We start from the raw sequence: 13,338 nt of genomic DNA, 5'->3' as shown, positions 1-13,338 counted from the left end.
AACAATAGATTGGGTTATATAATAACTCATAATATATGGGTTACCAAAGGTTTATTTTGGAGTTACCAATCTGCATGAGCAAAGGAAAAATCGTGATACAACTGGTTTTGATGATGGCCATCTTCCTTTTAAATATCTCCCAGTCCCACTCATAAGTAGAAAACTTAATATTCATCAATGGCATCCCCTGATAGAAAGAATAGTTGCAAAGATTCAACATTGGAAAACAAAGCTCTTAAGCTATGCCGGTCATTGCCAACTGGTTATGAGTGTTTTGTTTGTTGTAACTGCATATTGGAGGCATGTTTTCCCTATGCAAAAGAAAGTGATCAAGCAAATCAAAGTCATATGCAAAATGTTCCTTTGGAGTGGAAAAGATGCAGGAAGCAGGAAGGCACCCGTGGCTTGGGATAAATTGTGTGATCCTAAAAATGCAGGTAAACTGAATGTTACTTCTCTGATTGAGTGGAACCAAGCCTACAATGTTAAAGCTTCTTTGGAATTTTCAGGCTAAAGCAAACAAGCTTTGGGTCAAATGGATCGATGAATACTATAAGGAAACATTATGCAATGCTAAGCCCCAAACAACTGTTCTTGGGTGCTCAAAAGAATCTTGAAGAGTATAGATCTTGTCATTTAGAATCAAGATTGGGAAAAAGCAGTGAAACATGATAAATTCAAGAGTGCAGTCATGTATAAGATGCTAAAATGGGAGAAGGAACATGTCAATTGGAAACAAATTCTTTTTACAAATTGTGCCAGGCCTAGGGTCGAGTTCACTCTTTGGTTGACTCTAATGGGTAGGCTACCCACGAAGTATAGGTTGCTAAAGTTTGGAGTGAGGAATGATGGTGTTTGTAGCTTTTGTAAGAATGCTGAAATAATAAAACCATATTTTCTTTGAATGCAAATCAACAAGTAAAGTTTGGGAAGAAATCGTGCGCTGGATAGATTTCCATAGAAACAATACAAACTGGATTGTGGGGAAAAGTTTGGTTGATCAAAGAAATAACTAAGAAAGGTTGGAGAAGACAATTACTCAAAATGGTTGCAGCTGAAACTGTCCACTATCTATGGAAAGCTAGAAATAATATGGTATTCTTGCATGCTACAATGGACCCGACATCACAACAAACATTAAGAAACTTAATGTGCGTGCTAAGTTAGAAATTTTGAAAATCGAATAGTTTGCTTAAATTGTTTGTTTGTATCTTAAGTTGAGTTTGGCTCCGCTTAAATCCATTAAGATCAGATTGTAATAATTATTATTGAAATAAAAAATTATTTTCTCTCAAAACTTTTTAATAAATTAAAATATAATAAATTAAAAAAAACATAATTGACTAGAAATAAAATACATAATAATAAAAAATATATAAAAGGCATAATAAAAAAATACATAATAATTAAGTATAATATAATATAATATATAAAATGAGTGTTGACTCATTTTGCTAAATATAAAAACGATCCTTGTATTCCACGTCAGAACAAAAAGAGACAAATGAAGAAGAAATTTGTGAAATGAAAGAAATTCAATGAATCAAATTTATAGACTCAACACTCCCACTACTAAAATTCATTCATTCCCATTACTCCGATTTCGAGCCTCTCTCTCCGTCACCGGCGATTCAACCATGTCCACTAACTCAGTCCGAGTCGCCGCCGCTCAAATGACTTCCATCACCGACCTCGCTGCCAATTTCACCACCTGTTCTCGTCTTGTCAAAGTATTCAATTTTCTTCTTTTTTTCAATTTCACAATTTCATAATTTCTCTGATTTTTCATACTTTTCATTTTCTGTTTTCAAAGGAAGCTGCATCAGCTGGAGCAAAATTGCTTTGTTTTCCTGAAGCTTTTTCTTTCGTTGGTACTAATGATGGTGATAGTGTTAGAATTGCTCAACCTTTGGATGGACCAATTATGGATCAATATTGCTCTTTAGCCAGGTTCTAAACCTAACTATCTGTTTCTCCGTGTTTAATTACGCAATTTCGATCCGAAAGCTTTTTCTGGTGATTGTTTATGATGTGTTAATTAAGTTTGATGATATGAAAATGAGTTTTGCATATTGTGAAAAAGTTATGCTAAGAAAGTTGCATTTGATTATGTGATGCAGAGATTCTAGCATTTGGTTGTCACTTGGAGGGTTCCAAGAAAAAGGATCTGATCCACAACACTTGTTAAATACACATGTTATTGTAGATGACACTGGGAAGATTCAAACTACTTACAGGAAAATACACTTGTAAGACTATCAGCTTTATCGTCAATGTGAATCTAGTTCCGTCTGAGTATTGATTTCGTGGTGTAGTATTATTACCTTACTTGTCTTTCTAGTTAGTATAGAGAAATTTGAACAATCTGCTATTGTTCTGCAAAAAGTGTTTTTGTATAAACTCTTGTCATAGCGGCGCTATGGCGTTGCAGAATTTGAACAAGTTGCTATTTACGTGATCCACAGTTGACAACTCTGGCTGAAAAAACAGAATACAAATTCATCCTCAAAGCACTTACAGAAAAATAAACCTGTAAGACTAATATAATCAATTTGAATCTATTTCCACTGATTATTCTTTTGATCTAGTTTTATTGGCTTACATGTTTTTCTAGTTAAATTATACTGCTTTGAATGTAGTGGGCTTATTGCTTCAAGTTTGCAACATAAACGCGTGTAAACAGTAGGAACAAGGGATTGGGCAATAGGAAGAAGCAAAGCAAGGTGGCAGTTTGGCATGAGAAAGGAAAAAATTCACACGGGTTTAAGAAGATCATTCATTATCAGTTGATAAAAGCCCTAACATGGCACCAATTTAATCATTTCAATTAGAAACTGTAACTATTTACCCAAAAAATAACTCAAAAGTCAAAACCTGATTTAATTAAGCTCAAGTGATAACATTTACCAAATACCACCACTATTGCGGAGCCTATTAACTATGTGCCTTCTGAAATCAAAACACATCCATTATCTTTGTGTTTGTCTTCTTGTTAAGGTTTTATAAACAATTGTCAGTTGACATAATTTCACTTTATTTTATTTGAAGGTTTGATGTAGATGTTCCTGGTGGAAGGGTGTATAAAGAAAGTAGTTTTACAGAGTCAGGTAGGATATTTACTCTTAACTTAGTAGTATTAAGGCTACACGAGTTTTTTTCTTGCTTTAGCCCTAAGCGAAACTTCTGACCTTTTGCTAATTATAAGAAAGAATCTTCAAATCATTTTCCCAGCCAAAATGGAAACTTCTTAACAAAGTATCCATTTTCCTAATCCTAAATACTTGTCTATGATATGAAGAAAATTGTTTTCATATCTACTACCTTGTGGTTATGTTTTCAGGCAAGGATGTTGTTGCAGTAGACAGTCCCATTGGGCGTTTGGGCCTTAGTGTTTGCTATGATTTGAGATTTCCAGATATTTACCAGTTGTTACGTTTCCAACATGGAGCGCAGGTATTAAATTATAGTATTTCTTTTTTGCTCAAAATATGCTGTTTAGGATCGAAAATTTACCTAACTTTTGCAAGATCCAGATACTGTTGATTCCTTCAGCATTCACTAAATTGACTGGTGAAGCACATTGGGAAATTCTTCTTCGTGCTCGTGCAATTGAGAATCAATGTTATGTAAGATTATATGAATGCTTCAACTCCCCCACTAACAATTCTAACAACTAATTAGTATTCAAAAAAACTATATGAATGATTTGATGAATGACTTATCAGGTGATAGCCGCAGCACAAGCTGGCGCACACAATCACAAAAGAGAAAGCTATGGTGACACATTAATTATTGATCCATGGGGAACCATTGTTGGTCGCTTACCAGGTAAGAAACTTGATACTTCTTCCCACATTCATCAAGCTATTCTTGTATTGAAATATGCACTAATGATGATTTTCTGTTACAGATCGTTCGTCTACAGGAATTGTGGTAGCTGATATTGATTTGTCGTTAGTTGATTCAGTAAGAGAGAAGATGCCTATTGCTGAGGTACTGTAATTGTTTGCAATATTTATATTAGCATTTCTATTTTTATTATTAAAATTAATTTTACGAAGCAATAGTGCTTTTGAGTCCTATAAACTATTGATGCCTAAATCTATTACTTTTGGTTTCAGCAAAGGAAGTCATTTGAATTCTGGAAAGCTTCATCTCTATAGTAATTATTTGGACCAAAGGGGTATAGTTTTGATTATTCTGAGGATGTTGTCACAAGGTTTGATGTATAATAAGATTGGAACCTAGTTAACCTCCCTAGTTTTTTGGGTTTTAGTACATGATTGGAACCTCCCTAGTTAACCTCCCCTCCCTCTTGAGGGGTAATAAAAGGGATTGTGTGCCATATAACCCATTATTCATCACCGCCATTGCGATAAGAATGCTCATGTTGTCTTCAAAACAGGAAATATCATATTGAACACACATGGAAACACAATAAAATATTAAGTACTCAAAAAACACATGTGGGTTTCTATTCTCACCAAGCATTTTTCACCTATCCTCTTTGGCGGTTGCCTCTATTAATAACTTGGTTTTGAGGTGGCGTTTCTTCCCTTTCGGCGGAGTACCACCTGAAGGACCAATTTCATCTTTGAAATCAAAATCATCAGAAAGGCTCATATTTAAGCGTGACTCCTCCTATGACTCGTCCCCTGGCGTATAAATATGTCCCCCTCTTTCTTTTTTACATGTCGTTTTTGAATAAAAAATTTATTTCTTTTTAATTGTCTTTTTCAAACTTTAAGATAACATTAATCGTTCTTTTGTCAAAATTATTTTTAATTATTTATTGAAAAGATAGAAAAAATTAAATAAATTAGGAAATAATTAAGGATATTATAGATAAAAAGATAATTATTATTTGAAAAATAATAAAAATTATTAATTTTTTTAGTATGTGTAAAAAGTTCAGACCTACCGAAAAGTGCTTATTTCTACGTAATTTTGGAAATTTGTCTATGATCTTCAGAGCTATGAGATGATTACAAAGGGAAGAAGGACATGTCTTTTGGTGTGATACCTATCATGAGTGTCATGACTAAGGTGATTAACTATGAAATACTTCTTGAATTTTTAAATGGTTGGGTTGGTAGATAATTATTCCTAATGATTTTATGGATTTCTTTCTTTAGGGGTAGGTGTAAGTATATGGGTAGTTGTTTATTGGTTTGATACGTTGTAGTTTAGTCCATATGAAAAGTTCGTAATGATGTTATCCTTAACGGAGTCATAAAAATAACTAAAAAGATGGATGAAAAGAGTTTTTTTACTTGAAAATGATTTATGGGTAATTCCGGGGTGAACTCTTGCACCTTCTATGACTGATTTTAGAACTCTATTATCTTCCTGCACCTATAGAAGATCAAGTGATTTCCTTGGTTCAGAGATAGGTTTTAGTTTTGGTTTTATTTGGTGCTCTTTTGATGGGATATGATTTGTTGACGATGGATTTGGCGACTTGAGATCTAACATGTTGTCAGCGACGTGGACTTTGTTAGTAGTTTGGTCTTTTTTCTGTGGGGTCTTATTGATCAGCGGCTTGAGATCTAACATGTTGTCAGCGACGTGGACTTTGTTAGTAGTTTGGTTTTTTTGCTGTGGGGTCTTATTGATCAGTATTGTGAGTTAGGTTATTTATGTTGTATGATTATTTCTTGGTTGTTTGTACGCTTTCTATTTCTTTCTTTGTTATACTTTTAGCTCTTTTGTTTCTTACAAACACTTTTTGTGCTTGGCGATTTTCTTTTGTAGTATTTTGGTGATTATTCACCCCTTTTATTTAAATATATCATTATTTATCATTCAAAAAAAAATCTTCTTCCTCAGCCTAAATGAGAGTAATCCTTAACTCTGATCTGGTTTGACCGAGATTTGTTATATATTAAAGAGATAGAAGAAAAATGTCAAAGTAGGGTCATCATTCTTATACTAACATTAGTACTGAAAAACTTTGATGTACTCCTGACTCATATGGTGTAGTTATGACAGGGGCAATTCAAAAGTGGTTCATGATCTCAACGTCAAAATCATTTAAGGGGAGTCTATACTCTATTTTGGAGGGCATTTTCCATCTTGCGTGCATCGCTAAAGACGAATTTCATCCCCAAGATATTTTGTTCTACTCGAGGGAACTGATTTATGCCAACAGGGAACACAAGATCTTTTTGGCCCCAAAATACCATTTCAGCCTCACTTTCAATTGACAAAAAATTTATGACCATGAGTACTAAAGCGTGATTGAGACTCTGTCTACCACCTAACTTTGTTATCACTAAGTTTATGGTCGCTAAGATGTTTGAAGGCTTTAATATATGCTCGGGCTTTTAGTACATTCATATAATTGTCTACGATTTCTAGTTATGGTATGGGAAGCTCAGAAAAGCCAAGGCCACTGATGACCTCCTTGATATCGATCCTAAAAGGAGTAGTTTTTCCTTCTCCAATCACAACGACCTCAGAGTTTCTCACTTCCATGGATTTTTCTAACTCAATAACATCCATATTTAAGGTCCCACGTCATTAGAAGACTTCATAACTTCTACAAAGGATTCAAAGGATTGAGAAGTGTTAGAATTTGAAAGGCGCATGCAGGTGTAGTCTCACAAGGCATCCTCGCATCGAAGCAAGACACTACTCCATCTTAATCGTTCAACTCATCCAACAGTCGTCCGTAAGAGATGTCGTATTCATCGGAGACGGTTATAAATGTCTTCCTATATAAGTGTGATTTCTATCACACCAAAAAACGATTCATTACATACTTACAAATTTCACCTCATTGACTTTATTGACTTAGGGGTTAGAGTATTAACTTTTTATATACACCATCTTCAATCACCATAGACTTCCACTTATGTGTCAGAAACCTTTCATCGAAGACTTCATCAATTCACTACTTATTTTCTTCTTCGCTTCAAATTAGATAGTATTTGTGAAAGTTTAAAAATGACCTATAAAAAACCAAAGATAATATTATTTAGATCATATATATCATTTAATATTTTAAGTTAGATATTGAATTTATTTTAAGATTAATCATTTTAGTCTGCTTGTGTATCTTTAACATTTTAAATAAATTTTTGGTTTAAATAGACTTTTGATTCATGCAAGCATATATAAAAAAAAATATTCAATTTCTTTTGATTCATGTAAGCATATATAAAAAAAAATATTCAATTTCTTTTGATTTTAATTCCTAAAATTAAAATTAAAATGAAAATCCGTTCAGCCGATTTTAACTTTAAATATTAAAATTAAATGAAATTAATATTTAAGGATTCATCTAGACGGAAAAAAAATACAGCAAACTGGAATAAAAAAAAGTATTTAAACTAAAATTTTATTGACGAAAATTAAGGTGAAAGTTGCTTGCAGTATGTAATGAAACTCAATGCTTAGCACATCATACATGTAGGTACATCTTCTTCTATTCATATGAATAGTCTACTGGAAAAAGACTACTAGTATGTGTCAAAATTTTAATTTTAATTTGTTATTTTTCTTAATTGTTATTTTTTCTAATTGTGTAATATTAATTGTATTTTTTGTAAAAATTCCCTTCATATATTTATTAAGAATATTATAGATACATTGAGATAAACCTGACAAAAATGACAATATTAATTAATTTTTTTAATATGTATAAAAAAAAATAACACTTAAAAAACGGAATACACTTAAAAACGGAATGTATTTTGATAAACGTAGACAGGATTCTAGGACATTGCGCAAGTCATAGGACCGTTTGGAAGAACGGCAAAAATGGACCTTGCTTCAACACATTGGATATCGAGTTGTTGGAAACTTTAAAATACAAAATCACCCTTTTCAACTACTTCGATTAAAACTCAACAAATAAGCAAAATCATGAAAAAGTAATGATGATAGTAGCTTAAAATAACAATAAAAAAAATCCTAATCTCATATTTGTAGAGGTATGACATTACTTCTCCTCATTTATTTTTCTCGAATACATAAAAAATGCTTTTAATGTTTCTATTAATCAAAATTAAATTTAGATATAAATGATTTTCGGGTGTTTAAATATAGTTATAATGATTAACTACAATATGTGTTCAAATATATACGTTTGAAATTTGAAATTTGAAATTAAACTGATAGTTAATTTCAAATTTGAAAAATGAAGTTAATTGTATTTAATTGATAGTTAATGAATTAGACAGATTCTTATATTCATTAATCATCAACTAAATTGCATTAAACATCTATTTGAATGGCATTAACCATTTTATATTCATGTGAGGATAACATCATATCCTAGTGCCCTTGGCACAACATGCGCTATAATATTAGCCACAAGACATGGAAATGACATAATGATGAGTAAACACTATTTTTTGTCACAATAATAACAAGTAATGAACCGTATTCACAAAAGCAAAAGAGATATAGTGTGTGTATCTATATCATTATTTGAAATGATTTATTTTATGTCAAACAAAAATAGAGAAAACCTTTGTCCAATCTTAAACTGACTGTATTATTATTTCCAATAGAAACAACATGTGCATGTGAAAACTAAATCCTAACAACTCATTCACAGATATGAGTGGATATGAACAATGAAATGGACAAACAAGCTTGTTTGCAGTTGCAGCAATCAACCAAGCAAAAATCAGGACCCCCAAATGAGATCATCAAGGGGTCTGTTTATGGAATCTTTCAAGATTGTTATTTGACCATCCTTCACAAGTATATCTTCATCAAGTGCCAATACTTTCAACTTCTGCTCATTAAGCTCTGAGTTTAACAGCATATTCTGCTCCTTAAATTGCGCCACTTCCTTCAACAGCCGTTCTTTCTCCTGCAACACTTTATGCAACTCTGCCCTCGTGCTTATTAATTTCCCGCTAGACTCGTCAAAATTACTTTGAAGACAGTTCATACTCTCATCTTTCTTCAACATCTGATACAGTAGAACAAGAAAATAAGTTTTACTTCAAATACTATCAATTGAATAAAGTAGCCATAAAAAAAAATTCTCAATCAGCCGAGTTTAATCAATAAATGCCAATACTGGTGACTGACCTGAAGTTCAAGATTCTTCAGCTCGTGAGACACCATTGAAAGGTTGTCATATGTATTTTGCACCTCAGACCTAAGCATATCGTTTCCCCTTTCTTCTGTTGCAAGTGCGGCTCGCATTTGCTCGACTTGGAGCTCTTTAGAAAACAGTTTTTCTTTTAATAAACTTGTTACCAATCGTTCTGCTTTAAGCTCAACTCTTAAAATATCCTATAGAAGAAACAACATGACGCACACACTAAGAGAATTTCGATTAAAAAAAGAAGACAATTTTAAAAAAGTTTAGTGACGATAGTAGAATAGCGCATTTAAATATTATTCCTCTAAAATTCCATTAGAGTACCTCAGATGATTGATCATTCAGTTTAGCTAACATATCATCGTCCATACACTCTGACTTGAGATTAAAAGTCAATAGGTTTGACTTTTCTTTCAACAAAGAAGGCATCATCTGCAAATTCCTTGTTAAACCCTCAATGCCGCTTTTGAGTCCATGAATTTTAGTTTCAGATTCAACAATAAATTGCCCATCTAAACCATTTCCAATTACTCCTTTAGCTTTGACGAATTCCATCAACTTAGAACACAAGTCTGTGCTTGTATTTAGCATTTCAAGACCTTGATTCTGAAGGCAGCAAATACGGGCGCATAGTTCTTTGTCTAATCTATAAGTAGCAGCAATGCATTCTTTCCCATCACCTTTCAACCGGTTTAATAGAGTTATATTTTCTTGCCTTAGAGAATCTTCCTCAAATTTGTGAGATTCCAATTCTTTTCTCAAAGCCAATTCTATTCCTGTTAACCTCATTAACTCCATTTGCATTTTCTTTATGTGCTTATCAATGCTCTCCACAGATTGGTTCTTATGAAAGTCCTCACTAAACCCATCTCGTAATCCTATTATTGATTTCTCTTGTTCACTGCAAGTTCTTTGTAATCTTGTTACACACTTATGCAATTCTTTGCACTCCTTCTCCTTCTCTTCAAAATTTCTTCGAAGGGAGTCCCTGTTTTCCTCAGCTATGTTGCATCTGTCTTGTAGTTCAAAGAGGTTCTGCTGCAAACCCAGAATCTCCCCTTTCATTTTCTCTGCCATACCAGTCAACATCTTGACTTGTTGGTCAGTATGTGCCATTTTACTTTGCCTTTCCGTTTCCCTCTCACTAACAGAGGAAACTTCCCTTTGAAGTGATACATTCTGTTCTGCAAGCTCTCTAACTCGTTCTCGAAGCCTTTGCTCTTCTAATTGGTACTTCTCAAGTTTAAATGACCAGTCATTTGACCTCCTATCCAATTCCTTCTCCAATGCTGACTGCATCTCATTCTTTTCTTTTTCTAGCCTTTGAATCCTAAGCTCCAGTTCTGTCTTTACAGATTTAAGTTCTTCCTTGGCAGATGCTCTGTCAGCAATTTGCGACCTTAGATGGGTTGAAACTTCTAGAGCCAAGCTTATTTTCTCCTCTACCAGGTTCCTGATTGTCTGAATCAGTGTTGTCGCGTCATAACCATAGTCGGGGAAAAGGTTTTCATGCTCCAATTTCTTTGAAAGAAGAATAACTCTCTCCTCAGCTTCCTTTGATCTTCTCATTAGCTCTGCATCAAGATCTTCTTCAGGTTCATCATAGCTTAAACCCTTAAAATTACCATTCATGCCATGATATCCATTGGACATTTTATATGGTTCTTCCAATGAATAGATTTTCGGTGGAGCGTCATGAAAATCAGATTCATAGCGTCCATTCACTGATCTGGCATAGATATCTTCGATTGTGATTGGATTATCAACAGAAATATTATTTGAACTCCTTTTAGAAATATCACAAGTTTGAGAAAGTCTCTCAATGACATTTTTTGCAAGAGTTCTTGGAGATTCATGTCCATAGCCATTTTCTGCCCAATCATGGGATGAGGAACGAAGACGGGTAACTCTATCTTCTCTAAACGAATGAGCTCTTGGTTTGTCTTTGACTCCATTAGTTGGTGAATTAGGTGTTGTATGTTGAACTTTTGGAGGCAGCTTCGTGCAATTATTTCCATGTCTACTGCTTTTTCTCTGTGAACTGTTCCTGGGTCTATTTTCCTCTAGCTGCTGCTCCCCATCTATGTAACGATCCACAACCATACTTGAAATGTTGCTGGAACAAGTAGAGTTCCCAGATGACTCGTGATGGGATATTGAAGAACTACTAGCATGCTGCTCACATCCCTGGGAATTTTGGACAGATTGTGTTGGCTTGTCCCGCTTTTCAGAATTTTGATTCTGGCGACTGATGCATATACACAGAAAGTGCAATCGAAATAAATATAAGCAAAACGTAACTCATAAAATACAATGTTATAAACATCACAGTTCAATCAATATCATTCTTCAAGTTATATTATCGGGTCTCACCGTGAGGAATGCTCAAATTGATGATATGGATCACCAGCAATGCTTCTTGAAGGAGATTTAGCTGGATCCTTGAACTGGAACGAAGCTGATGACATCGACCTGCTCCTTCTAAGATTTGGACCATCGCTTGAACTTTGATTATCAGCAACTTGCTTTCTAAATTTCTTGTCCTCAGTTTTTCCATGAGCTTGATTATTCACTCCGCTATCTGAAAAAACCTCCCAGGACAATTGCTCATTTTTCGACTTTGGCGGAGCCGAGTTATTGCTCCCACCACTAGATGCAGACGATCTGAAAAAGAATAGCTTCTTCATGTGTTCAGTTTTCTCTCTAACCGCTGCCACAAGCTCATCAAAATGTCCACCTTTCCAAGAACCAAAGGACCAAAACTCAAAATAGCTCAGATATCACCAAAACTATAACAGAAAGAAAAAAACATAAAACCCAACAAGACAAAATAGGATTTATACAAACTCATCCATTGTAAAAATCAAACATAAAAAACAAAGCATTCAGCAACATTCACTAGCTCAAAAATCAAAATAAAAATTAAACAAACAAACACAATGATTGAAAAGCTCATGTTATGCCAAACTTTATCCTAGCATCAAAGAGCTTTATCAACATGATTCGATTACTTCCACTAGCTGCTACTACTAATACTAATACCACTACATCATAAAAACAGTCGAAGCAACAAGTACCTCTCTAGGTCAAAATCAAAGATTTCATCAAAAAAAACCAACATCCAAATTAAAACTCAGCAACATTCACTAACTCAAAAATCAAAATCAAAATTAAAACTACATAAACCACAAAATTAAAATTAAAATAAAAACAGTCAAATCTTATCCTAAATTACAAATAAAAACCTAGAATCAAGGCGAGAGTGTTGCAATTTCTTACCTTTTCGGATTCGATTTCTTCTCTTGTAATTCCGCTTTCTCAATTTTCCTAACAATAAAAAAAAAATTAGATTCTAGAAGGTAGAGAGAGAAAGATAAAGCGAGCGTGACTCACAAGCTTTTAAAACGGTCATTTGAAGAAGAAGAAGAAGAAGAAGATAAAGAGAATATAAACCCTAATCTTTAAAGAAACATAAAATTTTAAAAAAATGTAAGAATTAATTTAAGAAGAAAAAAGAACGTAACTGATAAAAAGAAATTTCAGTTGCAGATTATTCAAATCAGAGAATTAAAAAGTTACCATAAAGAGAGAGATACTATGAATTGAATTTGATTCAAACGAGAGAGTGTAGTGTTGTTTTATGTGTGGGAATTTTTGGAAATGATAAGGGTAATATTGTCAAATTAAAAGTTTAAAAAGTTTTATGCCGCGCGGAATAAGCGCTGCAGGAGCGTTATTTCGATTGGATTATCAAAACCACCGTCTCTTAGGGCCTACAAATTATCGATTATTTACGTTAATTATTAATTAATAATAATAATAGTGAAAAAACTTTATAATAGGCAATGAGATGTGTCTTCTAGAAAGTGTTGCAATTTCTATATATATATATATATATTAACTTTTACAACTCAGAAGATAAAATATCATTTTCACAATCAACTTTGGAAATTAAAGTACGTATACTTTGGGTTCTTACATCTAATGAAGAATTCTCGGCATTTCATAAGCTTGTTTTCCAAAAACTTATTTGAAAAATTCCAACTTTGTATTTTCGAGATAAAAAGAACATTTTCATATGGAGTAAATAAAGTTTTAAGAATCATAAAATTTTAAATTTAAAGACGTTATTTAAACGACAGTTTTTCTTATTTAGTTTGAAGAACTTAAAAATATACATATAAATAAAAAGATTAAAGCAAGTTATAATGGTGGCAACCAAGTAATTGCCCCATTTTAATTTTAAAAAATTAGTTTGTAAATTAATTTTA

The 13,338-nt window shown here is 33.1% G+C and overlaps 2 protein-coding genes across 5 annotated transcripts; one reads left to right on the top strand and one right to left on the bottom strand.

Annotated features, from left to right (window-relative positions):
- Positions 1-1,458: 1,458 nt before the first annotated feature.
- On the top strand, positions 1,459-4,463 carry LOC127093219 (deaminated glutathione amidase, chloroplastic/cytosolic). The gene is made up of 9 exons (XM_051032124.1): positions 1,459-1,730; positions 1,814-1,950; positions 2,121-2,249; positions 3,049-3,107; positions 3,341-3,453; positions 3,534-3,626; positions 3,726-3,828; positions 3,911-3,993; positions 4,122-4,463. Exons 1-9 carry the CDS (start codon positions 1,539-1,541, stop codon positions 4,161-4,163), a joined length of 951 nt encoding a protein of 316 aa, XP_050888081.1. The 5' UTR covers positions 1,459-1,538; the 3' UTR covers positions 4,164-4,463.
- A 3,969-nt stretch (positions 4,464-8,432) lies between these two features.
- On the bottom strand, positions 8,433-12,767 carry LOC127093543 (COP1-interactive protein 1). Of its 4 annotated transcripts, none has more exons than XM_051032491.1 (6): positions 12,647-12,767; positions 12,347-12,394; positions 11,441-11,856; positions 9,392-11,315; positions 9,052-9,258; positions 8,433-8,929 (listed from the first exon to the last, which is right to left on the bottom strand). In XM_051032491.1, exons 3-6 carry the CDS (start codon positions 11,752-11,754, stop codon positions 8,639-8,641), a joined length of 2,736 nt encoding a protein of 911 aa, XP_050888448.1. In that variant the 5' UTR covers positions 11,755-11,856; positions 12,347-12,394; positions 12,647-12,767; the 3' UTR covers positions 8,433-8,638. The 4 variants fall into 4 exon arrangements, with proteins under 4 accessions (XP_050888448.1, XP_050888445.1, XP_050888446.1 ...); XM_051032488.1 differs by having other exon boundaries at positions 11,441-11,804; XM_051032489.1 differs by having other exon boundaries at positions 11,441-11,804; positions 12,592-12,657.
- Positions 12,768-13,338: the final 571 nt, after the last annotated feature.

Source organism: Lathyrus oleraceus, chromosome 6 (genome assembly GCF_024323335.1).
Source record: "Lathyrus oleraceus cultivar Zhongwan6 chromosome 6, CAAS_Psat_ZW6_1.0, whole genome shotgun sequence".
Taxonomy (NCBI): domain Eukaryota; kingdom Viridiplantae; phylum Streptophyta; class Magnoliopsida; order Fabales; family Fabaceae; genus Lathyrus; species Lathyrus oleraceus.
The sequence above is the reverse complement of the archived record's forward strand: the minus strand, read 5'-3'. Positions and strand labels throughout refer to the sequence as shown.